Source organism: Arvicanthis niloticus, chromosome 12 (genome assembly GCF_011762505.2).
Source record: "Arvicanthis niloticus isolate mArvNil1 chromosome 12, mArvNil1.pat.X, whole genome shotgun sequence".
Taxonomy (NCBI): domain Eukaryota; kingdom Metazoa; phylum Chordata; class Mammalia; order Rodentia; family Muridae; genus Arvicanthis; species Arvicanthis niloticus.
The window spans coordinates 7,558,046-7,585,761 of record NC_047669.1 but is presented as its reverse complement, the minus strand read 5'-3'; the positions used below and the strand labels follow the sequence as shown (position 1 = coordinate 7,585,761).

The 27,716-nt window shown below is 44.1% G+C and overlaps 1 protein-coding gene across 8 annotated transcripts in view; it reads left to right on the top strand.

Annotated features, from left to right (window-relative positions):
- Positions 1-27,716, top strand: part of Abcc5 (ATP binding cassette subfamily C member 5) — a 122,987-nt gene that overhangs the window by 13,627 nt on the left and 81,644 nt on the right. For 4 of the 8 annotated variants that reach the window (XR_013113464.1, XM_034515745.2, XM_034515746.2 and 1 more), the window contains exons 3-12: positions 7,271-7,428; positions 7,599-7,754; positions 8,400-8,547; positions 12,951-13,184; positions 13,347-13,520; positions 14,051-14,198; positions 15,588-15,736; positions 16,585-16,692; positions 19,963-20,319; positions 23,591-23,662. Coding sequence is in view for 7 of the 8 variants with exons in the window: in XM_034515745.2 (XP_034371636.1) it covers positions 7,271-7,428; positions 7,599-7,754; positions 8,400-8,547; positions 12,951-13,184; positions 13,347-13,520; positions 14,051-14,198; positions 15,588-15,736; positions 16,585-16,692; positions 19,963-20,319; positions 23,591-23,662 (1,704 nt within the window). In the remaining variant the exon portion in view is untranslated. Of the gene's footprint in view, positions 1-7,270; positions 7,429-7,598; positions 7,755-8,399; positions 8,548-10,676; positions 11,462-11,897; positions 12,031-12,950; positions 13,185-13,346; positions 13,521-14,050; positions 14,199-15,587; positions 15,737-16,584; positions 16,693-17,157; positions 17,176-19,847; positions 20,320-23,590; positions 23,663-27,716 lie in introns of those variants that run through there. The other 4 variants (XM_034515750.2, XM_034515748.2, XM_034515747.2 and 1 more) reach the window with 4 other exon arrangements.

Sequence of the window (27,716 nt, the reverse complement as noted above, 5' to 3'; positions counted from 1 at the left end):
CTATATATTATAGTCAAGGTCAGCCTTGGCTACTTGAAACCCCATCTTAAAAATTACTTCTGAAAAGCATTTAAAGCATCTTAACATATAAAAGGCCTCATAAACCCGCTTCCTTTAGATGAGTGTGTACTGTGTACTGCCTTAGCTGTTTAGCAGTCTATGCTTACCTCAGTGCTACTGACATTGTGGCATAAAGAGTTTTTGTTGGGGTGGCCTTGTGCAGTGCAGAATGCCCATCAGCATCCCTACCTCTGCCTAGAACAGCTAGCAGCACTCTGTACTGGTGACAGCTGCACATGTCTTCATATATGCTCTGGAAAACAAAACAAAACCACCCTCACTTGAGAACTGTTTGCATTACCCAGTTATGTAGCCACTAGCCACATGTGGGTCTTGAACATTTGAAACATTTCCAGTGTAAATGTTACCTTGATTCTAAAGATGGTGAGAATTTCAGATTGCATGAACAGGTCGAGGCTTGACAGCACTGAGCTGCAGTGATGGTGTGCTGTAATTTAACCATTATTTTTGCATTCGAGTTCTAGAAGCTGTTGGGTTTAAATGATTTTCCCCTCTTTGTAAATGTTCCTCTATACAATGAAATTGTAGAGACATGTCATCCAGAAGATGCTAACTGTTAGCTGACATTGTGGCATAAAGAGTTTTTGTTGGGGTGGCCTGTGCAGTGCGGATTGCCCATCAGTCTGTATTCCTCCAGTGACCGAGACTCAGTTAGGGGCTCTCACATTGTGCTCTTGTTTAAACTCCCCCTTTTGGTATTGGGTTTCTCTCTGTTTTTATTAAAGTAGGTAGTTGTATCTTAAAATTCGGTTTATGTTTCTTGATGGTGACAGTGTGTCTGTTTCTACTTTCTTATATTCTTATCCCTTAGAGTACTATTTGTAGGTAGTAGGCCCTTAATTAAGAACCCACGCAATGAATAGATTAAAGTACATTTTTTTTTTTTCAAAAAAAGTCTACCAACATAAATACATTAGCTATCTTCTTCTCCATTTAACTTCATTCCCTCCTTTAGTGCTAGTTTTAATTTAATAAGTTTTTCTTTTTATAGCTAAACCCATCCATCTTACCTTTGATACGTTTTTGACTTTTGAAGGTAAGTGGAAACTATCTCCCGTTCAGCTAAAGCTACTATTTAGTTTTCTTCCATTTACTTAATCATTTTAACGCAACCCTTTAGGCTAACTCCAAATGTGTTGCTGAACTGTGTGAAGCCAGGGCTCTTACTGGATCCTCAGTTGGGTATTGGCTGTCTCTGCAGTGCTCACCAATGCTCACACTACCCTGCTCTGTTGTTTATGCTCTCGTGGATAAGCACATATTGCTCGAATATCTTAAAGTTTTCCTCTTGGTTCATTTCTGTTTCAATCCATTCAACCTTAGAGTGTAGAGAATTCACAGCCAATAGAGTCTTCTTCTGCAATAATGGTAGGTACGTGTTCTAAATAGTAATGAAGTTAAATGTGGCAAACTGAGTAGCTGTGTAGTTGTTAGGGTCTTCACTCTAGTCTTGCAGTCCTACTGGTGGAGTATATTCTATATAATCAAAGAGCAAAATGAATAATTGTTTATTACACTATTTTCTTAGGGCTTCTATTGCTGTGATAAAACAAACACAAAAGCAAAACAAACAACAACAAACAAACAAAACAAAACAACCTACCATGACCAGAATTAATTTGGGGAGAAAAGGGGAGAACCACACTTGTGGTTTGTCATCCAAGGAAGTCAGGGCAGGAACTCCGCAGGAGCCTAGAAGCAGAGCTGGAGCCAGGCCTTGCTGCTGCTTGCTCAGCTGGCTTCCCCATCCCAGCCCAGGGGTAGCACCTCCTGCTGGGGCTAAGTCTACCCACATACCTCATCAGTCAAGAAAATGCTCCAGAGGTTTACCCACAGGACAGTTTGGTGGAAGCATTTTCTCTTTGAAGTTCCCCTGCCAAAATGACTGTATCCTGTGCCAAGTTGACATAAAAGCTAGCCAGCACAATGTTAATCAAAAGCAAAGTATTAAGAGACTCCACGTACAAGTGGAATGGGTAAACACCTATTCAGTGGTTTGTCAGATGCCTTAGATGCTTGCCTGTGCTGCCTGTGAGGCACCTTTGACTTGTCAGTAACAGGTGTCTGTATACAAACGCCCCCAGGCACTCTTACTGGCAGGACCCTGTGCTATACATGCAGTGGTATAGATGCAAGGGTACTTAGTGGGGGACTGAAGGCCAGATAGCCCAAGGAAGGAGGGAATGGCCGAGGGGCTGCCCTTGTTCGAAAGGTAATGTAGATCCTGCGTATTAAATGTCTGCTAAGCACTTATGTAACCTTAATCTCTTTCCGCATGGTGTAATATGTTAACACACAAGTAAATGTGAGTACTGAAGCTTGCTGTGTGGCCAGCAACAGGCTAAAGGCTGGTGGCAGGGTGAGCATTCGGGCCACATCTAAAACCCATGTTCAAAGTCTCTGCACGTTACTGTGGCCTCCAGTTATAAGAGAAATCCTTTTGGTCCATAAGAGAAAATGGTTTTATTATCGTAAAGAAACCCTTTTCTCTAAGTGTTTTGTTGTTGTCTGTCCTTCCTTCCTTCCTTCCTTCCTTCCTTCCTTCCTTCCTTCCTTCCTCCCTCCCTCCCTCCCTCCCTCCCTCCCTCCCTCCCTCCCTCCCTTCTTCCCTCCCTCTTTCCCTTCTTCCTTCCTTCCTTTCTTTTTTTTTCTTTTTAATGTTAGCATTCTAAAGCTCTTGCCAGAATCTAAGTCTCTGGTGCTCTTGTTTGGACGAGGTCTATCCCTGAAGCTCCCAGGTGCTGTGTGAGCAGGACCGTGTGACCTTCCATCACACTCTCCTTCCGTGACATGGGCAGTGCATAGTAACCCAACAGGGCTGACCTTTGGAAACTGTTTGTGAAAGAGTATCAGACGTGGAGCAACAACAGCAAATTTTAATTTTCAGATAAAATCGTTTGCATTCCTTAACTCTAGGACTCCCTGGTTTTTTATGACATAGGGTCATAATTATTACATTATTACATACTATTATTACACAGGATAATCCAGTTTATGATGGCTTGCCTTTGTCAGGGCAAGATTTTAGGGAGTCCATGTTCTAAAACCCTCGCCTTCTTGTGATGCAGCTGATGCCACTGTGGTGTTAGACAACCCCTCAGCAGATGGTCTTACCTGCCGACTCTCACCCAAAGTTCTTTTGAGTTTGGCAGCTGCCTGTAAAGAAAATAGCATAACACTGGAAGACATGGAGCATCACTCAATATGATCAAAGAAACAAAACCCATCCCATCAGTTTTATTTATTTATTTACTAAATTGTTGGGTCCTTTGGTTTTCTAGTAATAGGTTTGGAAAAAAAACCTGTCAGTAGGCATTTTACATTTAATCCTAGCCAAAGGGCTGGGATGTGATTTTTTTTTTTTTTTTTTTTTTTCTGAGACAGGGTTTCTCTGTAAAGCCCTGGCTGTCCTGGAACTCACAACTCACTCTGTAGACCAGGCTGGCCTGGAACTCAGAAATCCGCCTGCCTCTGCCTCCCAAGTGCTGGGATTAAAGGCATGCGCCAACACTGTCCTGAATAGAAAGTATGGTCTTATTAGAAGAGGTGTGGGGTGGTTTGAATGAAAGTGGCCTCCGTCGGCTCCTAGGGAGTGATTTATTATGAGGTGTTGCAGCCTTGTTGGAGCGAGTGTGTCACTGTGCATGGGCTTTGAGGTTTCAGATGCTCTTGCCAGGCAGAGGGGCTTTCTTCATGCGTCCTGCAGATTGACATACAGAACCCTCAAGCTCTTCCTGTCAACCTGCATGCTGCCATGATTCCTGTCCTGACAATAATGGACTAAACATCTAAAACAGTAAGCCAGTCCCAATTAAAATGTCTTCTTTCATAAGAGTAGCCATGGTGATAATATGTCTTCTCAACAATAGAAACCCTAAGAAAGGTGCCCTAACTAGGAGTGGGCTTTGAGGTTTCAAAAGACCGTACCAGGCCCAGCTTCCCACTGTATCTCTGCTTCCTATCTGTTCATCAGGATGTGAGCTCGAAGTTACTCCCTAGCACCATGTCTTCCTGCATGCACGGATTCATGAATCCTGCGCATGGATTCACCCTCTGAAACTCTCAGCAAACTCTCAATTAAATGCTTTTTTTCTAAGTTGCCTTGGTCATGATGTCCAGGACAGCCAAGGCTACAAAGAAAAATACTGTCTCAGAAACAACAACAGCAGCAACAACAACAACTAGAACAGTTTGAACAGTTCTGAAAAGGTTAGAGATATTGTACTACCCAACCTGTGTTTGTACATGTCTGTGTTTGTATATGTCTGTACTTTGGGGTCAATCCACAGCACCTTATAACCCAGGCACAGTGATGCACTCTTGTAATCCCAGCACTTGGGAGGTAGAGGCAGGAGGATGTTCAAGTCATTTTCAGTTACACAGAGGTTTCAGGGCCAAATTGGGATACACAAGACAAAAATGCAAGAAAGAAAAAAAAGAAAAAATATTGCAAGAAAACAACAGAAGGAAAGAAAACTGTTATCACAACCTGAATTTTGCTAGTAAATATTTTTAGAAATTTGCTTTCTTTTACAATAAAAATACCTACATGAATGTCCTTCATTTTGTCTCTTGGTCCACAAAGTCTGAAATATTTGTTCTTGGTCCTTTGCAGAAATCAGCCCCTGCCTTGAACAGGTTTTTTATATAGTGATCATAGTTTCAGACTTAACTCTGCTTTAGCAGTGGTCAGTGTATTTGGATGTATTGCAAATTCTTATCATTTAGGTCAAAATGTTTCCTATTTTCCATCTGATAATGTTTTACTTAATTTGTTATTTGGAAATGTGTAACTTCTGAACAAGTGGGGTTTTTCTTGGAGTCTTTGTTTGGAACTCTAAATTGCAGTGTGGCTGCACACACTGTATGATGTCCATCTTTAATTGTGTTTAGGTTTGCTCTATGGCAACATACAGCCCATGTGATAGCATTCCATGTGTCTGGGAAGTGTTATTCTAATGTCTTGTCTCTTCAGCTATGTCTGTGCAAGTAAGACTGGTGTGTGACTGCTGTGCACAGCCCAGGCTGCTTGGAGTCTTAGAGTACCCTTCTCCTTTCTCAGTCTGACAGCCTTTTGTGTTTTTTCTTTTTTCGTCCCTGTGGTTATATGCACTGATACCACACACCTGTGTCTAACACTCCTTTTTCCATTGTTTGGTGTTTTTTGGACTCTACCCACTAAATTGTTTATGAAGACCTCATGGAAGACCCCGTTGACTCATTTGCCATTTTGTGCTATTCTTGAAATTCAGTCTATTTTTTCATTGAAAGGAAGTGAATGTGTTTCCCAGAACGGTACAGTTTTCTGATGCTGGACATTTTGCTATCTGAAGAGAATTAGTCCATGAATTAAAGGTATTATTAGATTTGATCAGCCAAAGCTTCCAACTTGTTCCTATGCATAGAACATTTTCAGTTCTAGTATTTGAGTTGCCTCTGGTTTTTTTTTTTTTTTTTTTTTTTGAAAAGAGGTGGCATATACAACTCGAGACTTTTGTGAGGAGCATGGCATGCCAAGTTCTGCACTGCTTTGTCACCGTCTCAAAATTACTAGGAATATTTGTGACAGTGTGAGAGAGAAAGGAAAGAAGGAAACCAAAGGAAAGCATAAACCCTGCCCAGTGGAGTAAGTGAGAACAGATGTGTCCCTGCCCTAAGTCCCACCTTGACTAAAGCAGGCTTTTGTTAGTACAGTCAGCTAGCACAGATAAGCTGGACAGTTGGTATGTGTGGCTGTATCAGTCAGGTGTCTGTAAAGGAACAGAACTGATAGAGTGTGTGAGCGGCGCTGGGCGGTGGTGGCACACGCCTTTAATCCCAGCACTTGGGAGGTAGAGACAGGTGGATTTCTGAGTTCGAGGCCAGCCTGGTCTACAGAGTGAGTCCAGGACAGCCAGGGCTATACAGAGAAACCCTGTCTCGAAAAACAAAACAAAACAAGAGTGTGTGAGCGTTTGTGTGTGTGTGTGTGTGTGTTTCTGTCCAGCAATATCTGTCAATGGAAGGGCCAAGAATCCAGGAGTTCAGTCCATGAGGCTGGACGTCTTAGCTGATCTTCAGTCTACCGTAGAAGTATGTTCTGATATCAGAGAAGGGAATGCCTTGGCAACAGGATAATGAACTCACAGTGAGAGTGAGGGCAAGCAGGCAGAAAAGCAAAAGCTTCCTTCCTCTGTGTGGTTTTCTGTGGGCTTCCATCAGAAAGTGTGGCCCAGTTCAGGGTGGGTCTTCTTACCTCAGATGACCCGGCTTTAAGGTGGGTCTCCCACTTCAAATGATTCAATCAAGACTGACTTGCCAGGTGCTTGGGTTGATTCCAAATACAGTCAACTTGACAACCAAGATGAACCATCACAGGGACTATATATTTAGAACTGAGAATGGATGGATGGCCATCCATCCTTAGATGGCCAACCTGCTAAACACTCATGTTGTGCTCTCCTGTTGCTGATGAGAGAGGGAGACAGGACATCCTGGTTCTCATGGTTAGTTGGAACTGACTTTGAAATTTTATAATAGAAAACTAGTAATTTTCATTTATTGGTGAAAGGATTGACTTTCAGTATATGATTCTCAGGAAAAAGACGATCAAATATTTGATTTTTAAAAATCATTTATCTTTGTGTGTGGTACCAGGGAATTTTCAGGGCCTTCTGTGCTCCTGTTCCCTCTTGCTCCCATGTTAGGGATCAAACCCAGGGTCTCATGTATTCTAGGGAAGCACTCTGCCATTGGACTACATTCCTAGCCCACACTCTGCCATCGGACTACATCCCTAGCCCATGATAAAAGATTTCAGTTATAAAAAAATTTATATTTTGAATGTATAACACAAAGGATGAACTTAGTGCAACGTAAATTTCAGTTACTATGTCAGCACTGGCCTGTAGTAACACTTGTGCCATCTTACGGGAGATCTAACATAGGAAGAGATGGAGGCAGTGGAACAGTTAGGGGGGCTATATTTTCCACTCCATCCTACAAACCTAAAAAATCTTTGTGTATGTGTGCGCAGTTGAGTGTTCTTTAATGGGTTCTTAACATGCAGATTTCGTGTCTAACCCTATGTCCTAGGGTTTTCCAGTGCTGATGGAGTGGTTTGCTGTTGGGTGTATTTTGAGTTGAGGTCAGCTGGATTTGTCCCTCTTCTCTATATATTAATTTTCCTTAACTGTTCTCCCCACCACAGTTGGAATGTCAAGATGCCCTAGAAACAGCAGCCCGAGTTGAGGGTCTTTCCCTGGATATTTCTGCACATTCTCATCTTCAAATTCTGGACGAGGAGCATACTAAGGGGAAGTACCACCATGGTTTAAGTGCCCTGAAGCCCTTCCGGACCACTACCAAGTAAGGCGCTGCTGGCTCATGTTTCATCTGCAAAGCACTAAAAGCAGTTTTGAAATCTTGGGCTAAGGCGAGGACAGCTGGGGAGGACCAGCATTTGTCAAGAACTGTTCTTCATGTATGCTCAGCCTCTGTGTGTGTATTGACACCTTGTGGTTGGATTTCTCCTCTAGGCACCAGCACCCAGTGGACAATGCTGGACTTTTCTCCTACATGACCTTTTCATGGCTTTCTCCTCTGGCCCAAGTGGTTCACAAGAAGGGGGAGCTGTTAATGGAGGACGTGTGGCCTTTGTCCAAGTATGAGTCTTGTGATGTGAACTGCAGAAGGTAGGCGTCTCTGCTCTACCCTATATTCTGGATGCTAGGCCTGAGCTATTGGGTGGGCGAGCAGTGTGGAGTTTAAAGCTCCATGTCCATTAAGACCCTCAGCTGAGGGTGGGCAACCTGTGGACTCTCTTCCCTTTGCCTGATCTCTATCTCCCTCTAATTGTGTTTTAACCAAGGGCTTTCTCTCTCTCTCTCTCTCTCAGTCCCACTTCTAGAACTTTCTGAGCCTCCAGGGAGATTTTGTTGCTGCCTTGTGACAAGAGTACATTTTTGGTGGTAGCTGATTGTTTGATTAAAGTCTAGTTTGTAGCTTTGCATTTTATCACAGGATCCTTCAGAAAGGGTTGGTGCCCTTGCAAAAGGAAGTTTTTATCTGCAAACTTTATTCAGGGAGAGACCTTTGAGGAACAGAAGTAAAGGGTCCTGCTCTTCTTGTGTCTTGTATTATAAACACTCTATTTTGGGAGTAAATACACATAGGCCAAGAAGGGAATGTTTCTGTACTAGACGTAGGCTACATGCATGACTTTACAGGAGAGATTTGTGTATACAGCAGCAGAGCCTGCGACGGCGGGAAGGGGGCTAGGGTGTGTCCTTTCCCTGGGGAGATGAGATGTGTAACATAGGACATGTGCCCTTGTTAAGACTAGAGAGACTGTGGCAAGAAGAGCTGAATGAAGTTGGGCCAGACGCTGCCTCCCTGCGAAAGGTTGTGTGGATCTTTTGCCGCACCAGGCTCATCCTGTCCATCGTGTGCCTGATGATCACACAGTTGGCTGGCTTCAGTGGACCAGTAAGTTCTGACTATCCTTTCTGAACATCTTCAGGCCTGGCCGCGGCCAGCTCTAACCTTGTTTTTCTGTTGCAGAGGTAATGGTTATTTTTGAGCTATTTAGCAGCCTTAGAGACTTCTAGGGCTAGTGATAGGGCCAGCGGATTTGGGAGTGAATGGTGGTTGTCAGATAGACTGTTAAGAACAAAGAGCTGCAGGCAGAGGAAGAAACTGCTGACTTGTTTTCCCGAGGCTACAGGAATCTGAACTGGTCCTGGTTCCATACAGCACCTGCTTGTTGATGAAGGGCTGCCATGAAGCAACAGTCTGAGGACAGCCATGTCTTGGCAGAGGCATAGCTGCTATGTTTACTGACTCTATAACAAGTGATCCCCAAAGCTAGGAACCTACCAGGGTTTTTGAGAGTCTGTTTCAAGTTTTCTGTATAACGTTAACTGTGGCAGATTTGGGGCGGCCACTGTGGTCTCTCCCAAGCCTGTGTGGATGAAGTGTGGTAGCTAAGGGAGCTTTGGGCAGGAGTTTTTGGGGCATCCTTTCTTGCATTTCTGTGCTGCCTGACACTTGAGATTATGATTGAATTTACTCTCTACATATTTGCCTTGAGGCATCGGAGCGGTAGTACTGTTTAGACTGTGCGTTTTCCGTGTGTGGGTAAGCTGGAGGTTCATGGTGGGTAAGTATGTGTCTGAGATGCATGGTGACCAGGTGAAACTAATTTACACTTTGGAGGTTTTTGTTTTTTAATTTTGTTTTTCTTCTTTTAAATGTATGATCTTTTTAAAAAAAATGTTTTGGTATTAGATTTCTTAATTGACCAACTAACACTTTTATATAAGTTTTAAATAAAAGGGACTATGTAACTGAAATGTTATTAGCCAAAATGGCACATGTTCCATAGAGCTAGCATCCCCCAAGAAGAGCTTCTGTCATTGTATCACTACAGAGCTGGCGGCCGCTCCGACTCGTCACACAGTTCTTTCATCTGGGTAGTACAGAACTTCTCAATAGTTTTATAATGGGCTTTCTTAACTCTTTATTTCCCCCTTTCTTAAAAAAAAAAAGTTCTGGATTGCAGGGATAAAGTTTTTACTCCACAAAAAGTAATTGCAAAATGCATGCTCACTTTGGTGTCTTGAAGGTCATTCCTTTGAGCATCTGTTAAGTTCTTAATCTTTCAATTCTGATGCAGCAACCGGGATGCTTACTTCTAGAGAATGCTTCTAGATGCCCATGGAGAGCTGGGTGCCTTTCCGTACGTAGCAGGAGCACGTGGCACATTGCCCCTGTTGCCATGTGGGAAGAACCCCAGAAAGTCAACAGGACTGAGAGAGCTATCTCTTCTTGTTAAACAGATGTGCAAGTGTAAACAATGTAGACTAACATTGTAAGCAAACATCTTTTTTGGAACCCTAATTCCGATAAATTCTTTCCTGACTAGAAATTGGAGAAATTGGTTTTAAAAAAAGAAATGACGAGTCCTTCTGAGAAAATCCAATATTAGATTTTGTACATTTTAAAAATTGGGCATGATTTTTAGATTGGCTTGTTCTTACCAAAATTTTACCCTAAATTGTATACTCCATACATGGGACATCCCATTAGGTCTCATTGAGCCCTGGTGGTCATACACAGAACAAATAAAACAGTCAGGTTGTGTTTATGTGCATTGTTTTTTAAAACTTGGTCAGCTGATGCTGACCTCGGAACAGTCTGACAGCCAACTCTATCTTGGATGCCTCAGGACCAATTAAGTTCTAGCACAGTGCCAGCATTTATAAGGGTACAGCCTTACTCAAAATGCAGCACCAAATCACCACATATATAGAAATGCTTTCGAGGCCTTCTTAGACTAAGTTAGTTTTAGAAGTCCAGGCCTGACCTAGGACCTGTGTCTGAAGAGTTAGCACCCACCCTAGACTTGCTAGAGAAGGCTGCCTTCTGCAGTGCCATCTCTCAGTGAGTGCTAACTCTGTTCCAGGCCTTGTGGGGAAAGGGCATTGGGAAGCCTTGAGATAGGTAAGTTCCCACACTCCAGCCTATCTCCAGCCACAGCTTGCTCGATGCTGTCAGGATCTGGACTTGGGGGGAGTATCTCTGTAGTGGGACCAGTGACAGAAGCTGTTCTTTAGAATTTTCAGGATGGCTGTATTCTGCGGTCAGAATGAGAGAGTCAAGCTGGGCAGAATCTCTCGCCAAGAGCTCAGGTAAGGTAATGTTTATTCACTGGGAATGCCTTCCTCAGCAAGACAGCTATGCTGACAGTCTCCAGTTTCCTCCAATTAGCTTAGACATAAATGATAAACTTATGACTTTAAAAAAAAAAACTGAATTTGTTTGGATTTTTTGTGAAAAACTGTTTTACTTTCTCCCATGCAAGCTCATTTGAAATGCCATTGCTTTTTAAAGCCCTGTGTTGGACATTTGTTACCTCTTTCATCTTTTCCCCTTGGAAAGTTTTGCATAGTGTAAACACAACTATGTCTTTCACCTTCCCTTTTCTCTCTGGGAGGGGCTGATTGCTTATCCAGTGCTGCAAAGAGGGTACCCTAAGGTATAGGAAGCAAGGAGTCCAAACAACAGCTGCTGCCCTCAGAGACTGCTCCACACTGCTGCCGTGTGTGGGAAATGCTTCACCACAGGCCATCCTACTGAGTTGTGTCACCACAGGAGGAGAGGCTTTGGCCTCATGACCCAGTTCTACATTTTGGATGCATACTGGAAAAGAAGCCAATCTTCTTGCTAGTTAATCTATGCAGTGAGGACCAAACATAGGTTCTAAAAATTCTGTGGGAGGGTAAAGGTGGATTACAGTAGTTCTCAGAATCTGAAATCCCCTATTTGATCAGGTTATTTACTGGGGCTTGACATGACCCTAGGAGACCTCCTAGGACCTAGCAGACAATTTGGTATTAAATTACTTTTGGAAAAACTGAAAGAGACTAATTATCCCAGAAATCTGGCTTCTGGAGTTCAGTGTTCGGCACTTCAGGCTGGTACATCTGCTCTGTTGTATGACATTTAGTGTCTTACAGCTGCAGACAGGATTCCTTGCTATAGGAACCAGGGTAGATGGGTGCCTGGGTTTAATTTTTTTTTTTTCCTTTAAGGTGGGCACTGGTTTGTCTTTCTTTTGTTATGGTTTGATTTTTGCCAACATCAATTTTAGCTACCAGGACTCGAAAAGACTCGGAAGGATGGCAGCATCCTGCCCAGCAGGCCTGGGATCTTACAGCCTGTTGGGAGCAGAGTGTTTCCTCGCAGCTTAGCATGCCAACAGCACTTGCAGTTTTCAGCAATTTTAAAGGGAATTTTTAGTTTTTTTTTTTTTTTTTTTAATCTTCTTTCTTTAGCAGCAAGGTCTTTATTGCTAGAGAATCGACTTCATTGCAGCTTCAGGATTCCTATGTCAGCAAAAGCTGCCGTCCTGATGTACTGTACCTCAGACTCTGGAAGCAGATACAGCTCTGCCATGTATTTTCTCTACTGTGTATGGTTACAAGTGGGAGGCCGGTCCATCTGTGTGATGGCTATCCCTGTATGACTCTGTATGTTCACACCGAATGTTCCTGATGCCTGTGCTAATGTCCAGTGTCTGTGAGATGCTCTTTGAAGATGGTGTCTTTAAATATATATATACATATATATTTCATTCTCAATAAAAGTACACTGCTTCCCACTTTCTGGTATTTACTGCTGTTGCTGAATGTGCCTGAGTGAGCGTGTGCTCCAGCGTTGCAGGACCTCAGAGCTGGAGGTGACTCTCGTGGTTTCTGGGGGCTGGCTGTCTTCCCTCCCTGCAGGTGGTGTTAGACATACGCTACCTGAGGTAACATGTTTTTGTTTTTGAGAGGGAGTGGGTGTGGGGAGGGCCAGAGGGAGGGATGTTTGGACTTTGGAGTTTGATAGCTTGCATTGTTTGCTTTCTTCTGTCCTATTAAACTACCCGTGTTTGTTTTCAGGGATGTTTTGCACTTCCCACTCTTCCGTACAACTGTAGGTACACTGTTCCTTTTTATCAAATAAGCACGTGTGAAAGGGGACAGAGAAAGGTCTTGGTTTCATGTAAAGAGATGTAGCCATGTGTGAAGACACTGAATAAGATTGATATATACCTTTGGATTACCATGTGTTTAGAATGAATTGCAGCTCGTGGACAGGTTTATGTTACATTAGAAAGAGTAATGGTCATGAGGGCACCCTTCAGGAGAAAAGCAAATGATCCCTCTGTCCTTCACCTGTGGGCACGTTGCCGGTACTATTTGGTCCAACAACACAATTTGTTTTGCTTGCACACTGATCACTGTGCGGTGGAGCACCTGCTCTTTCTAACCTAACATAACACTGTGGCATTGTGTGCGGTTACCGTGGGCGACGTTGACTGTGGGGTGTGTTTCTCCCTGTAGGCCTTCGTGGTGAAGCACCTCTTGGAGTATACCCAGGCAACAGAGTCTAACCTGCAGTACAGCTTGCTGTTAGTATTAGGCCTCCTCCTGACAGAAGTTGTACGCTCCTGGTCACTTGCACTGACTTGGGCATTGAATTATCGAACTGGTGTCCGGTTGCGGGGGGCTATCTTGACCATGGCATTTAAGAAGATCCTAAAGTTAAAGAACATTAAAGAAAAGTCCCTGGGGGAGGTGAGTTCAGAACCTCTGTGCTTCACAGCAACCCAGAGCAACCCAGAGCAAGCTCTCAGCCTGAGTTCCTCGTTTCCTTGGGCCCTGCTCTGTCCTGATCTTTCTTCTGGGTATAGTGACCTGTGTCCTCCAGGCTCCCTCACTATTTATTATATCTTACAGCTCATCAATATCTGCTCTAATGATGGGCAAAGGATGTTTGAGGCAGCCGCTGTAGGCAGCTTGCTGGCCGGAGGACCTGTTGTTGCCATCTTGGGCATGATTTATAATGTAATAATTCTAGGACCAACGGGCTTCCTGGGATCAGCTGTTTTTATCCTCTTTTATCCAACAATGGTGAGTGAGCCTTTTGGCCGTATCATGGTAGCTTCTTTATAGGGGACAGATAAAGTACTGGGTTGTAGAAAGAGGATTCGATGTCTTCTCAAACAAAATAGTTGGAAAAGTCTGATGCTAGGTAGTGTTCAGTTCACCTGGGCAGAACTTTGGCTTGGGAGGAAGTAAGCGGTCATTTGCATAAAAGACAGGAGCTGTGTGAAGGCAGAGTGAGTCTGGGTGGAGCAGAAGGCTCTAGGTGAACCTACCCTGAGGTAACACTGGAACTACTGGTGCTGATGTGACTGGCCTGATTCCATGGTGGCGCCAGTGTCTGTGAGATCTGACTGACCAGTAATCTCTTTCATCGCCCTACAAAGAGATGAGAATTAAATATTTTCTAACTCCAAAGGTCCCTTTAGTTAAACAGCAGCACAGCCATGTGAAATCAGGTTTGTCCCAGGAACAGGGCTAAATGCCCATTGCCTGAGACTGTTGCGAGACGGATCCAGAGGTGCTTCACTCTGATAGGGCTTTGCTTTTCCTTCCAGATGTTCGTGTCACGGCTAACTGCATATTTCAGGAGAAAGTGTGTAGCTGCCACAGATGACCGTGTCCAGAAGATGAATGAAGTTCTCACCTACATTAAATTTATTAAAATGTATGCCTGGGTCAAAGCGTTTTCTCAGTGTGTTCAAAGTGAGTTTAAAGATTTTCCTTGTATACGTGGTAGAGGGTTTTTGGATTCTTCGGGTCTGTTCATTCATGTACTTTGCTTCTTAAGCACATTAGAAACTAGACTTCTGAAGTCCAATATCTTCATATAGAATCTTTTATGTTTAACTGATTTTGCCCCAGATGCCATTGCTAGCTAGACTAGTATGGACAAATCTAGCTATTATAATATATGCAAATCCTCCTTTTATCTGTGGTGTTTGGCCTGGCTAAGAAGCAGTTGCAGAAGGCTCATCAGATGATTGCCAAGAGCCCTTCTATTTTGTGGTTGTATAACAGGTGCCAGAGGCTGTCATGTGACCCCAAAGGGATGCCTGGACTCAGCACCTGCCTCTGTTACTTGCCAGGGGCTCCCTTTGTCATCTTGTAAGTGATTGATGTAATTACAGTGTCTCAGTGCTGGTTCCATTCACATTGTAAGTTCAGTGCAGGCATAAGCATGTGAAGCACATTTGCAGCACAAGCCTGTCAGGGTGACTAACGTCACACTGGCATTTAAACACTTCTGAACAAGAAGAGGAAAGCTGGGCCTTAAAAACAGTGGCATTTAAGAAGGAGAAGCTTAAAAAAGAAGAATATGTCTAACCTTAATTTCAGTAAAAAGTATATATGTGCTGTTAATGGACTCAGTGACATAGTGACTGACTATAGATGTTGTAAACATTAATAAAATTTAAAGTAGAATAAAAAGTATTTTGTTAATATCGAGGCAGCTGGTTTGTTTTCTCTGATTAAATTGTCAGGAGCTTATCTGGACTCTCCATCTTGTAAGGTGGTTGAGCATTCCCAGAATAAATAATTCCCAGCACTAACCAGATCCACAAAGAAAGCTGCCAGGTGTAGATGCAAGTGGAGTGTTCTCTTCATTGAAACCCAGTAGACTTACACCTGCCAGAAGGCAGGGGACCAGAGTGCTAGTGTTGTAGTTGCCTTCTTTCAGATTTCTTCTCGTGACTCGGTCCATTCACACCTCAGTTGTAATGATGAATTGATAGTCCTAGGTGGGGGCTGTGCAGTGCTTACCCTGTACATGTGAGGCCCTAGGTCTAGCCTACCACGGACAGAAACAGAGTTGACAGTCCACTGAATGGATTTTTTTTCATCTTTGGTACTAAAGTATCATTTAAATACCTGTCTGTATCCTAGCAACATGGAAGGCTGGAGAAGGAAAATCTCCGTTTCGGGATAAGCCTAGGCTACGTAGCAAGAGCCTGTCTTAACAAACAAACAAAACAAAAAACCAAAATACAAAAGAGGTATTTGTAGTTGAAACCTTATTCTTATTTGGTAGTGAAGTAACAGTATCCCAAAGGGTGCTTTGGTTTGATTTGAGGATGGGTTGCTTTTTAATAGAAATTCGAGAGGAAGAGCGTCGGATATTGGAGAAAGCGGGGTACTTTCAGAGCATCACTGTTGGAGTGGCCCCTATTGTCGTAGTGATCGCCAGTGTGGTGACGTTCTCCGTTCACATGACCCTGGGCTTCGATCTGACAGCCGCACAGGTGAGGAACAGTTAGAAACGTTCTATGCAGAGCTCGTGCACATCTTTTGTTACTTCATTTGGGACTGCTACCAAGAATTAGCTATTTCCTTCATTCATATCACTAAGTTGAGAAGTGGAAGATTATGAAGCTATTCCTTATACAGGAATAATGTGGCTTATTTTCAGTCAGCCTGGGTTTGGGTTTAATTTTGTAAATACAGATGAACCTGTGTTTCATGTTTATGAAGAATTTTAGGTGAAAGTCTCATTCAAAAAAAAAAAAAAAAAAAAAAAACACCCTACCTTTAAGATAAAAGTGTGGGCTGGAGAAATGACCCAGAGGTTAAGAGTACATATTGCCCTTGCAGAGGACTATGGTTCAGTTTCTAGTACCCATAGTGGGTGCTGCAACCATTGGCAACTCCAGTCCCAGGAGACCTGACACCTCTGGGCTCTGAGGACACCACATTCATGTGTATTTACTGCCTGCCCCCCCCCTCCCTCTCTCCCTCCCTCCCTCTCCCACATACACACATATACACGCACACACATATAATTTAAAATTCAAACTTTAAACTGTGATGGAGACCATGAGGCTGACATAGGCACTTGCCACTAAGCCCACTGACCTGAGTCCATTTATTGGAACAAACCTGGGGCAGGAGAGAGCCAGCTCCTTTAAGTTGTTCTCAGACCTCATACATGCTCTGTGACACACACGAATGTACCTCCACATAAAACAAATTGCTTTAGTGTGACTAACGTTTGATAGTTACAGCCTTCCCTCCACCTGAAAGGAGAATGGTGCCGCCTTGTCTACTGTGTGACCTTTCGAGGCTTGCTCTCACATCTTTTTTGTATTTTAAGGCCTTCACAGTGGTGACTGTCTTCAATTCCATGACTTTTGCTTTAAAAGTAACACCATTCTCAGTGAAGTCCCTGTCTGAAGCATCGGTTGCTGTTGACAGATTTAAGGTAAGTGGTTCCTTGCCCGTGTCTGTATCAGGACCTATCCTTGGTACAGCTTGCTTGCTGCCTGAATTCTGAGAGTCCACATAAGCCAGCTGCACTTGACTTTGGTTTGCCTTTAGGAGATGGTAGAGGCAACTGAATTGAGGGATGAGAGTAATGCCTTTTAAAATTAATGTGCATTTTTATCTCTCCTGATTGGCTCTAGGCTGTGCTGCCTTTCCATAGCGAGCACTTCTGCCAGGCCCAGCATGGATATGTAATTTGTCATTCTCTGAGCTTTTAGATGGCTTAAGGTAGACAAGCACAGCCAGGTGTCTGCTGGGCTTCCTCCCACCCCTCTCATGCCTGCTGCCACTTTGATTGGTTGCTATGCTGAGTCCTTTTGATATTTCTTTTTCCTACCCAGTGATTGCCACTACATGAGGCAGGGAATGCAGTGACATGGAAATAGTCATAAAACTAGATCATGTTGAGAAGTACAGTTAAGTAAGTATCAGCCCCTTTCCTTGCGTGGTTAGTTGATCAGACCTTTTTGTGTTCTTTGTACCTTCAGAATAACACAATCGTGTGACACAATCAAGTGACGTGGGCGGGTGGAGGGAAGTAGATACGTATTTGAAAGTGGTTAACACTCAATTCCTAAAAAGGAGAAGAGCTGTGTGGGCTGGAATTCATCGGCGAGACTTCACTCCTGCTGGTCTTCCTAGGCCAGTGAAGTGAAGGTCGTCCTTGGCATGAAGAGCTGAAGCCCCAGGGCTGGAAGGATGTCACTCACTACCTTAGAGGCTGAGGAAGCACAGTGGGCCGCCCTGGAAAGGAGAGAGTAGTTTGCTGGGATTTATCTCAGCTGTCTCCCTTTACAGTTAATCTTGTGACTTGCATTGGGCCAAGAGAACTATTCCTCCAGAATGTCCCCCTTTCCCTTGTATTCCTCCTCCTGCTGGCTGCTCAAAGGACCAGTGCCAGGATCACATAAGAGTGATGTAATGACAGTCAGAGCTTTGTCTCACTGAAGCCACAGAACCCAGTCATGGAAGAAAGTGAAAGTTCTGACCAAAGCACTCCCTGTTGGTTTCTGTATCCTTGGTAGTGAGTGGGTGGATTTCGTTGAGTTTTAGATAAAGAACTAAGGAAGAAAAAGTAGTTTTGGGACCTTTTTGTTTTTGAATTGTCTCCTTTTAAATGAGTACAGTGTTAGCTGGTAGCATAGGCATATTTATACTGGAAAATGATTTAAATTTTTTTTTTAAAATTGGAATCCTAGTTTAACAGTATGTTGTGTTATGTCTGGCAGCTCTCTGAGTGAAAGCGAGCTGTTTTTCCTCTTTGGAAGGTGTTTGTTTTTGAGACAGACTGGCTGCTAACACACAGTTCTCCTGTCTCGGCCTCCTTGGTGCTGAGGTTACTGGTATACCCCTCATTGTGGGGCTAGGAAGCATTGTTAGTGGGCAGCATCCTAGTGGAAGGTGAGGTCTGTGCCTCCTATGCTTTTGAGACACCACTGTCCTGGCAGGTGCACATCTCAGTTGATCTGCATTCTGGTGTTATGAGGCCCTTGTCTGTCTCCACGTGTCAGGGCTGTGGGAAGCAGGAAGGAAGAGCAGAGAGGCTGTGTTCTCCAATAGGCACCACTATCTTTCTGAATAGTTTATAGGGGCCTACATAGTCTCCATCCTTTTAACAGATCTTTAGGGAGGGGAATGGTGGACATTCTATCTATATGTGGGTTTGCTCCGTGAAGGGGATCAGGATAGTTCACGATATTCCAGCCCAGTCTCTCAGAAGGCTCTGACTGTACGAATCCCACAGGAGCTTCACCTAAGCTTTAGGACACATGGGACTTAACAGGAACAGCGACTGTGACCCCAGCTCTCCAAGGGGCAACAGGAGGGTCAGGGCTCAGGGCTCGCAGTCATTCTCGGGTGCCTAGGGTTACATGAGAACCTTTCTTTTTATCTCTTAGGATTTATTTATTTTAATTTTCTTTTATTTTTATAATTACATAATTTCCTCCATCCCTTCCCTTTCTCTAAACCCTCACATATACCCTTCCTTGCTCTCTTTCAAACATATGGCCTCTTTTTCTCGCTAATTGATGTTCTATACATATATGTATTATCTATCTGTATGTATGTGCATGTATATATATGTTCCTAAATACATAAATACAACTGCTGAGTCTGTATGTTACTTCCGTGTATGTTTTCAGAGCTGACCATTTGATATTAGATAACCAGTGGAGGTGGGGAGGGCTCTTCCCGGGGGAGGACTGTTTCTCTTGCTCTTAGCATTCCTGCAGGGTTGAGGCCTTGTGGGCTCCCCTACCCTGATCCATGTTAGCTTGTCTATTGTTGTCCTTGTTCAGTTCAGTAAGACCCTTTCTTAATTCTTCTTAAAATCAGATGCTAGGATCCAGGAGAAAGGGAGAAGTTATATAGTCTGTTCAGTGGTACTTGGGAACTTTGAGCCAGTTGGGGTAGTTAATAATTGAGGAGAGTCCTCATCCTGCAAGCCATCTTCTCTCTAAAAATTTTCTAATGTTTTAAATTAATTTTTAAAAAGCATTCTTAAAATCTGTGCTCCATAAAGATTTCCTGGCTTAAGAGGGGTTCAAGTATAACTAGAAGATCAGAATTTTAGATCTAACTTTGGAGACTCTTCTGCATTTGACATTACATTTTCCTGCCCTTTGAAACAACTCAGTAGGACTCTGGAAATGAGTGGAGAGAGGTGGAACAGTTCCTGGGGAGGTACCTCTTGTCCAAAGGCCCTTAGCTCAGGTGTTTTCCAAACCCAGCAGTTAAGCTGGTGCCAGTCTAAGTCTCTCAAGAGGTGCCAGGCCATGAGTGAGGGCAGTATGCAGGCATTAGCTCTACAGAAGTAGTTTGGAAGGTTCCTGGCATGGTGATGTCTGGAAAGGGTCAGTATCCCTCTTGGGTTTTGTTAACTGTTACTCTGGAACCTACAAATTACTGTATGCGGGGCACTGTATCCCTATCAGTTATTAAATGTCCCTTTGTTCAGATTAGACTTGCAGGAAAAGCAGGGTACCTTAGTGTGTAACCTAGCATAGAGGGTTGGGTCAGTGGACGAGGCCCTGAGACCCCTTGTCAGTCCTGAGGTGAGGCTACACTAATGAGCTACCTTTTGCTCTTCAGCTTCCTTCCACTGTATAGCCTGATGTGTTTTGCTACGTGAGTGTACGCCATAAGCTTGTCTCCCTGGTCTTGATCCAGTGTCTCATCTTTGCACCTCTCTCACAACTCCTATCAGAGTTTGTTTCTAATGGAAGAGGTTCACATGATAAAGAACAAACCGGCCAGTCCTCACATCAAGATAGAGATGAAAAATGCCACCTTGGCATGGGACTCCTCCCACTCCAGTATACAGAACTCGCCCAAGCTGACCCCCAAAATGAAAAAAGACAAGAGGGCTACCAGGGGCAAGAAAGAGAAGTCGAGGCAGCTGCAACACACTGAGCACCAGGCGGTGCTGGCAGAGCAGAAAGGACACCTCCTTCTGGACAGTGATGAGCGGCCCAGTCCAGAAGAGGAAGAAGGCAAGCAGATCCACACAGGGAGCCTGCGCCTGCAGAGGACACTGTACAACATTGATTTAGAAATTGAAGAGGTGAGCCACCTTCCCATTCCCTATCTGCCTGCTTCAGCACTGACTTCTGTGTCACCCCCACCTGACCCTGGCAGGACCCTTGCTTTAAGCAGACTATTCTGGCTGTGAGCAGTTTTGAATCGAGAGCAGATTGGGCTCTGAGTTCCAAAGTGAGCAACAGAACTAATAACTTATCTCATGAGATGCTCCCTTTACTAATAAGGAGGTGAAAAGCATTCAGGTGGACCTTCCAAGATCCTGCCCTGTGCTGGCTTCTGGCTGTGATGGCTGTTCTAATTAAATCCATTGCTGTAACTGTGTAGGTTCCTTGTTAACACCACGTTGTGCATCACAGCGAATTTGGCATATAAAAGGTATTCTCAGTGCTGCCTTTTCTTTTTCTTAAATTTATTTTACATATCTGATTGTAGGTGTGTGCATATGAGTGCAGGAGCTAGTGGAGGGCAGAAGACAGCATCAGAGTCTCTGCAGCCAGAGTTATAATGGGTTGTGAGCTGCCTGATGTAGGGTCCTTTGAAAAGGCAGCAAGTGCTCTTAGCCAGTGAACCATCTCTCCAGTCTTCTTAGGGTTGCTCTTAACAAATACATTGTAATAAAAGATTTAAATATAAGTGAAGGGCAATTTGGGTATATGCTATAATAGCTCAGGTAGTATAGACATGGACTCTTAGAGAGCCACTTAGAACACAGATTTCAGGTCAGAGACTTAGGATTCAAACTATGACTGGGAAGTAGCCCTGTGCTTAGAGGACCATATCACCTGGGGCCAGATGGACATTCAGTAGCCCTTCTCTTCTCTTCTCTTCTCTTCTCTTCTCTTCTCTTCTCTTCTCTTCTCTTCTCTTCTCTTCTCTTCTCTTCTCTTCCCTCCCTCCCTCCCTCCCTCCCTCCCTTCCTTCCTTCCTTCCTTCCTTTTAAAGTGCCAGCTTTACACCAAATCCTATTGAAAGTTTGAGAACAAACACAGCAGCAGAGCCTACATAGTCAAAGCCCCTTTCTGGCGTTTACATCCCTAGTGGACAGACACAAAGAACAAGCAACTGAAGCATATTGTGACAGCTTGTGATAAGGACAATGCAAAGGATGGTAACGGAGCCAGGACAGGGACTGTTGTGCTAGCATTTTTTAACATGTTTTCTAAGGAAAAGACCCCATTTGAAGGACGTTTTAGTCAGGCTTGGTAGTACATGTTCGTAGTCTTGGTTTGGGGCATGCTGAGGTACATCACTATGAATTTGAAGCCAACCTGGATACATAGTGATACCCTAACTAAAAGAGTGATAGAGTGAGCATGGCAGATAAACAATAGTACCGTGTGTGTGTGGGGGGGGGGCAGAGAGAGTGGGGAGAGGGGGGAGAGAGTGGGGAGAGAGGGGGAGAGAGGAGGGAGAGAGTGGGGAGAGAGGGGGAGAGAGAGCAGGGAGAGAGGAGGAGAGAGGGGGAGAGAGCAGGGAGAGAGGGTAGTATTTGAGCAGAGATCTGAGAGAGTGAGTCATGAGACTGTCTCAGGGAGAGGGTCATAGCTAAGGAGCAGAAGTAGAGAGCAGAGGCTTTCCATCTGGAGTGTGCTGGTTACACCAGGATGAGTGTGGGGGATGACGGCAGGCCGTGAAGATGCAGAGCAGTGGACTGGTTACACCAGGATGAGTGTGGGGGATGACGGCAGGCCGTGAAGATGCAGAACAGTGTACTGGTCACACCAGGATGAGTGTGGGGGATGACGGCAGGCCATGAAGATGCAGAGCAGTGTGCTGGTCACACCAGGATGAGTGTGGGGGATGACGGCAGGCCGTGAAGATGCAGAGCAGTGGACTGGTCACACCAGGATGAGTGTGGGGGATGACGGCAGGCCATGAAGATGCAGAGCAGTGGACTGGAGCCTCCCACAACTCTGCCTTCACCCTGAGAGGACAAAGGGTGACAGGATTTTCAGAAGTGCCTGTGAATACGTAATGACCCTCTAGGCTCAGAAGAGTGTGCAGAGAGACAATGAAGGAAAGGAGGAGAGGACTAAGGGTCTGCTCCTCCTGCTCCAGCACAGGAGAAGGATGGGAGACTGATGGAGACAGGGTTGATGGGAAATGCTCATCTGCAGAGCTAGAAGGAGGCACCGATGCAGCGTACAGCAGTGTCAGCCACTCACTGGGGGACCTTGGGCAGATTCAAAGGTAGACTAAATAAATGGCAGAGAGCATCCTGCTCTTAGCAGCCATAAGCAGAACAGTCCTTGGTGGTCACCTGAAACTGTCAGTGTAGTTTATCACTCACAGGCCATTGTCGGTTTTTATTTCACTCTTAGCAGCAAGCTTCCTTGATGACGATTACTGATTACTGAGGCTGTCCCACCATATCACTAGTCAGCTCTTTTAGATAATGGCTTCTCATACTCAACTGAAATTTACTCTTCCATTTGGTAATGTGATACCTGATTCAGTGAGGAGCTCACCCTTCCTTCCGAGCTCAGATCCCAGTGAGGGAACAGACACAGGGTTGGTTTGGAATACCGGGACACATGGTTAGCAGATGTGACAGAGCTTGAACTCTGGTGCGTTCTGCCTGCCTGCAGTCTGTGATCCTTCTGCACCACTCCCTCCTTCTCTTGGGGACTTGATTACTATCACACAGGACTGCCAAACAAGTAGTTCTCCTTAAAGTCAACGGTTGGTTATAGCAATGGCCCAGTGGTTAATAGCATTGGCTTATTATCTTCCAGGGGACCTGGATTCAAAGCATAGCATCCATAGGTATCTCACAACGAGCTCCAGTTCCAGGGCCTTTCCTCTCCTGGCCTTTGCAGGCACTAGGCACACAAGGGGTATGTGAAAAGTAAAACACTCATACATATATTAGGCAGGTGGATCTCTGAGTCGAGGCCAGCCTGTTCTACACAGTGAGTTCCAGGACAGCCTAGGCTACACAGAGAAACCTTGTCTTGAAAAACTAACCAAACAAAATAATAATTAAAAAAAGGAATGAAATTTATTTTAATGGCTATAATACTACATGTAGTTCTTACTAAAATAAATAAAAACCACAATTAAATAATTTTAAAGAATTCTGCCTTGCAAAAAACAATTAAAGAAATAAAATCTTGCACTACTTGCAAAGTTGGTAAGAGGCTAAGACTTCCTAAAAGTTGTGGTATACTATGTGTGTGACAGTCTTTCCAGAGGGCTTCTGTGTCCTTGTACTGATGGACGAATTACAGGTTCTTAGGATGAGTGGCTGGTAGTGTCTTGATATCCTTCCTCTCTCTGTGTGCTTTGTCTAGGGCAAACTGGTTGGAATCTGCGGCAGTGTGGGAAGTGGAAAAACCTCCCTCATTTCAGCCATTTTAGGCCAGGTAAGACATTTGTTATGACCTTGCTGTTCTCTGGTTCTTTCTTGGGTTTGGCTTAGCAAACATTTCAGGAACAACAAGCCCAGTTGCTGAAGAGTCGGGAGAGGAGTGTTGGTCCTCGTCTGCCCCGCAGCTGGCCATGGCCTCTTGGGCCTCTACCAGGCTGGTGCTGGGCTGTAGGGAAGCTCCAAGACACCGCTCCAGGGGTAGGAAAGTGCAGTCTGAGATGTGGGAAAGCCAGAGCTGGATCAGGGGTCCCCGGGCCTGGGGTGAGGCTGGACTGTGGGGTTCTCAGACTCTTGGACATCCAGGTGTTACTGGAAGTCAACTTTTATGGCACTTTCCCCAGGGAACTTGGAAAAGAGGCCTTCTTGCTGTATTATTAGTCAGGGTTCTCTGGAGGAACAGAACTGATAGAATGAATGTGTACATATATTCATTCATGATATATGTATTATATAACAAACACACACACACATATATGCACATATGTATGTTTATGTTATATGATTTTCTATATGTGGGATTTATTAGAATGGCTTATAGGCTGTGTTCCTTTTGGCTAGTTTAGCAATGGCTATCGCCCTAATAGAAGTGTCAAGAACCCAGCAGTTATTCAGTCCACCAGGCTGGATGTCTCAGTGATCTTCACTCTACATTGGAATTCCAAAGTAGGTTCTCATACCAGCAGGAGTATAAATTAACTTGCCCACAAAAGTGAGGGCAAGCATGGAAAAAGTACGCGTTTCCTTATTTCTTGTCCTTTTATGTGGGCTACCAATCAGAAAGTGTGGCCAGATCGAGATGGGTCTCCAGCCCCCCCCCCCCCCCCCACATACACACTATGAGGTAGAGTAAGTAGGTCTCCAGCCCTCCAATGATCTAGGTTTAGAGTCTTTCACCTCAAATGATTCAGTCAAGAAAATCCCCAGCAAGTGTGCCAGGTACTTGGGGTTTAGTTGATTCCAGATGTAGTCAAGCTGACAGCTAAGATCACCCATTGCAAGCTCACCTCTTGTCAACTTGACACACACTTACATCTTATGTTATGCTTATTTTCCACAGAAAAACAATAACTAGGTTATAATTTTGCATAACATGATATAACTATCTCATGTATAACCTCAAACTACATATTTTATAGTAGATGGCGATTTCTTTGAGGAATCTTGGTCTTTTACTGTCTTATAACAAGTGTGATAACTGTTGATACTAACTCAGTGTTACATTACATGATGAAGAAATAAAGAACACAAATATCAATTAATTTAGATGTATTCATGTACAAATATATTCTTAACAAAACAGAATAGAAACACTCATGTCAATTACAGTCTAAGTTTTAGCAGCTGATCACATGCTCTTGGAGGTAATCAAACAACCCTTTCACGGGGGTCACTTAAAACTATCCTGCATATCGGATATTTACATTAATGTTACCAAAATTACAACTAGGAAGTGGCAAAGAAAACAGTTTTCTGGTTGGGGTCCCTACAACACGAGGAACTCTGCTAAAGGGTCGCAGCGGTAGGAAGGTTGAGAACCACGAACTTAACTGGCATTTATAACTACCTCTCTGTACTACCCATTCAGTCTTTTCTTCACCCTCAGCAAGCATCTCAGTAGGTTTTGGCTCTGGAGGAGTGACCTACCTCCCTTCCTAAAGGGCTTGGGCCCTTTCTCATTCTTTCTGGATTGGGTTGTAGTTTTCCATTGATTTTAAACACGGGATATGGTAACAGGAGATGCCCTAAAAGATCCCCTGCACTTCAGATAATCTTTCGTACATCAGTCGTGGAGAAGCAATCCAATTTCCTCTTGGTGATCTGGATCAGTCACCCCTCTTAACACTGTTGTTTCTTTCTTGGCCTGTTGCCTTATAACACTGACACTTCTTTCTCTCCCTGTTGGCTTGAGAACATCAGAAGCCCACAGTGGCCAGGAAGAAGTCTGAGCTTCCAGTTCAGTGGAATGTTTGTTGTGGCTCATGGCAGGAGCACTTCATCCTCTGGAACCAAAACTTCCAGGCCACCAGAAGGTGGCTAGAAACCAAAGGTCTCAGAAACAGTTAGAAATTTACCCAGTAGGTCACCAGGGATGCTAATAAGGAGAACCATTCTCTTTTCAGCCCCTGATTCCTGGTCCTGTGACTCCTGCCTGTAGGAAAATCATGCCATATATTAGAGGCTGACTTAACTCATATGCCTACTTCTAGAGAACCCTGACCCAGTTCTCTAGCCTATTGCAGCCTAACTGGTACTGTGTCTTTAAAAGGCCATTCAGTTGTTCTGTCAGGTTAGATGCTTCAGAATGGTGGGGAACATGGTAAAACCAGTGGATTCCATGAATCTGTGCCTACTGTTCCACTTTTCTGGGTGTGAAGTAAGTTCCTTGGTCAAAGCAATGCTGTATGGAATACCGTGATGATAGGTGGGCATTTGTGTTATCCATGGGTAGTAGTTTTGGCAGAGCATTATGGGTAGGATCCATGGGTAGTGGTTTTGGCAGAGATTATAGGTAGGAAAGGCAAATCTATAACCAGAATAAACTTCTGTTCTGGTAATGACAAAACGTTACCCTTTCTTCACAGGAAAAGGTCCAGTGTAGTTAACCTTCTACCAGGTCACTGGCTGGTCATCCCAGAGAATGGTGTCATACATATTGGGGGGGGGTCAGTGTTGCTGGCAAATCTGTTACTTATATACAGCTGTAGGCAGGTCAGCCTTGGTGAGTGGAAGTCCATGTTACTCATGCATAGTGTCTTAGTTACTGTTCTGTTGCTGTGAAGAGATACCATGATCAAGATAACAACTCTTATAATAGAAAATATTTAATTGGAGGAGAGATACCTCCTCCAAGAAGGCCACACATCATAATCCTTCCCAAATAGTAGTATCAGCTAAGGACCAAGCATTCAAACAAGAGCCTATGGGAGCCATTTTCATTCAAACCACCACATTCCACTTGTTGGCCACCATAAGCTAGTAGCCATATCACCATACAAAATGCATTTAGTCCAAAATCAAAAAGTACACATAATCTTTTATAGTCTCAAGAATATACGAAAGTCCAAGGTCTCTTCTGAGACTCTAAGCAATCCCTTAACTGTAATCCCATGTAAAATTACAAACGAAAAGCAGATCACATGCTTCTAACATAGAATGGCACAGAACATATATTACCATTCCAAAACTGATGAAGACAGCCATGGTGAGGAAGTACCAGACCAAACTAATTCTGAAAACGGCCAACTCTCAATACCACAACTCTACGGTTTTCCTTAGTTAGGGTTTCTATTGCTGTGACGAAACACCATGACTAAAGAAACTTGGGGAAGAAAGGGTTTATTCAGCTCATTCTTCCATAGCACTGTTCATCACCACAGGAAGTCAGAAGAGGAACTCAGGCAGAACAACAGCCTAGAGGCAGAAGCTGACGCAGAGGCCATAGAAGAGTGCTGCTAACTGGCTTGCTTCCCATGGCATGCTCAGTTGGCTTTCTTATAAAACCCAGGACCCCACCCACCATGGGCTGGGCCTCCCCCATCAATTAGTAAGTAAGAAAATGCCCAACAGTCTTACCTGCAGCCCAGTCTTAAGGTTTCCTTCTCTCAGATGACTTTACCTTATATCCAGTTGACATAAAACTGTCCTGTACACTCTCTGATGTTAAAGCATTTATTAGATGGCTCTTCCCTTCCAGCTTTGCTGACTGCAACACACTTCTGACTCCTGGGCTGTTTCCATACCTGCTGCAGCTCTCCTTGGCAGACACTCCATGGTGCTGGCATCTTCAACATCTTTGGATCTCCAACAGAATTCATGTTTCACCTCCACAATGACACAGTGACCCCTCTGGGCCTCATGCAGAGCCTTCTCTGACTCATAGCTGGCCTCAGTGGGCTTCCTTAACAGGGAAAGACTGCAGAACCTCTTTACAGCTGTGTCTTCCTTGACTCTAAAATCAGAACCTGCCAAGGTCTTTGCTTCTTTGCAATGGTATCTGGACCCCTTTGTGAATTACATTTACATAAGCTTCCCATCACCGATGGTTTCTT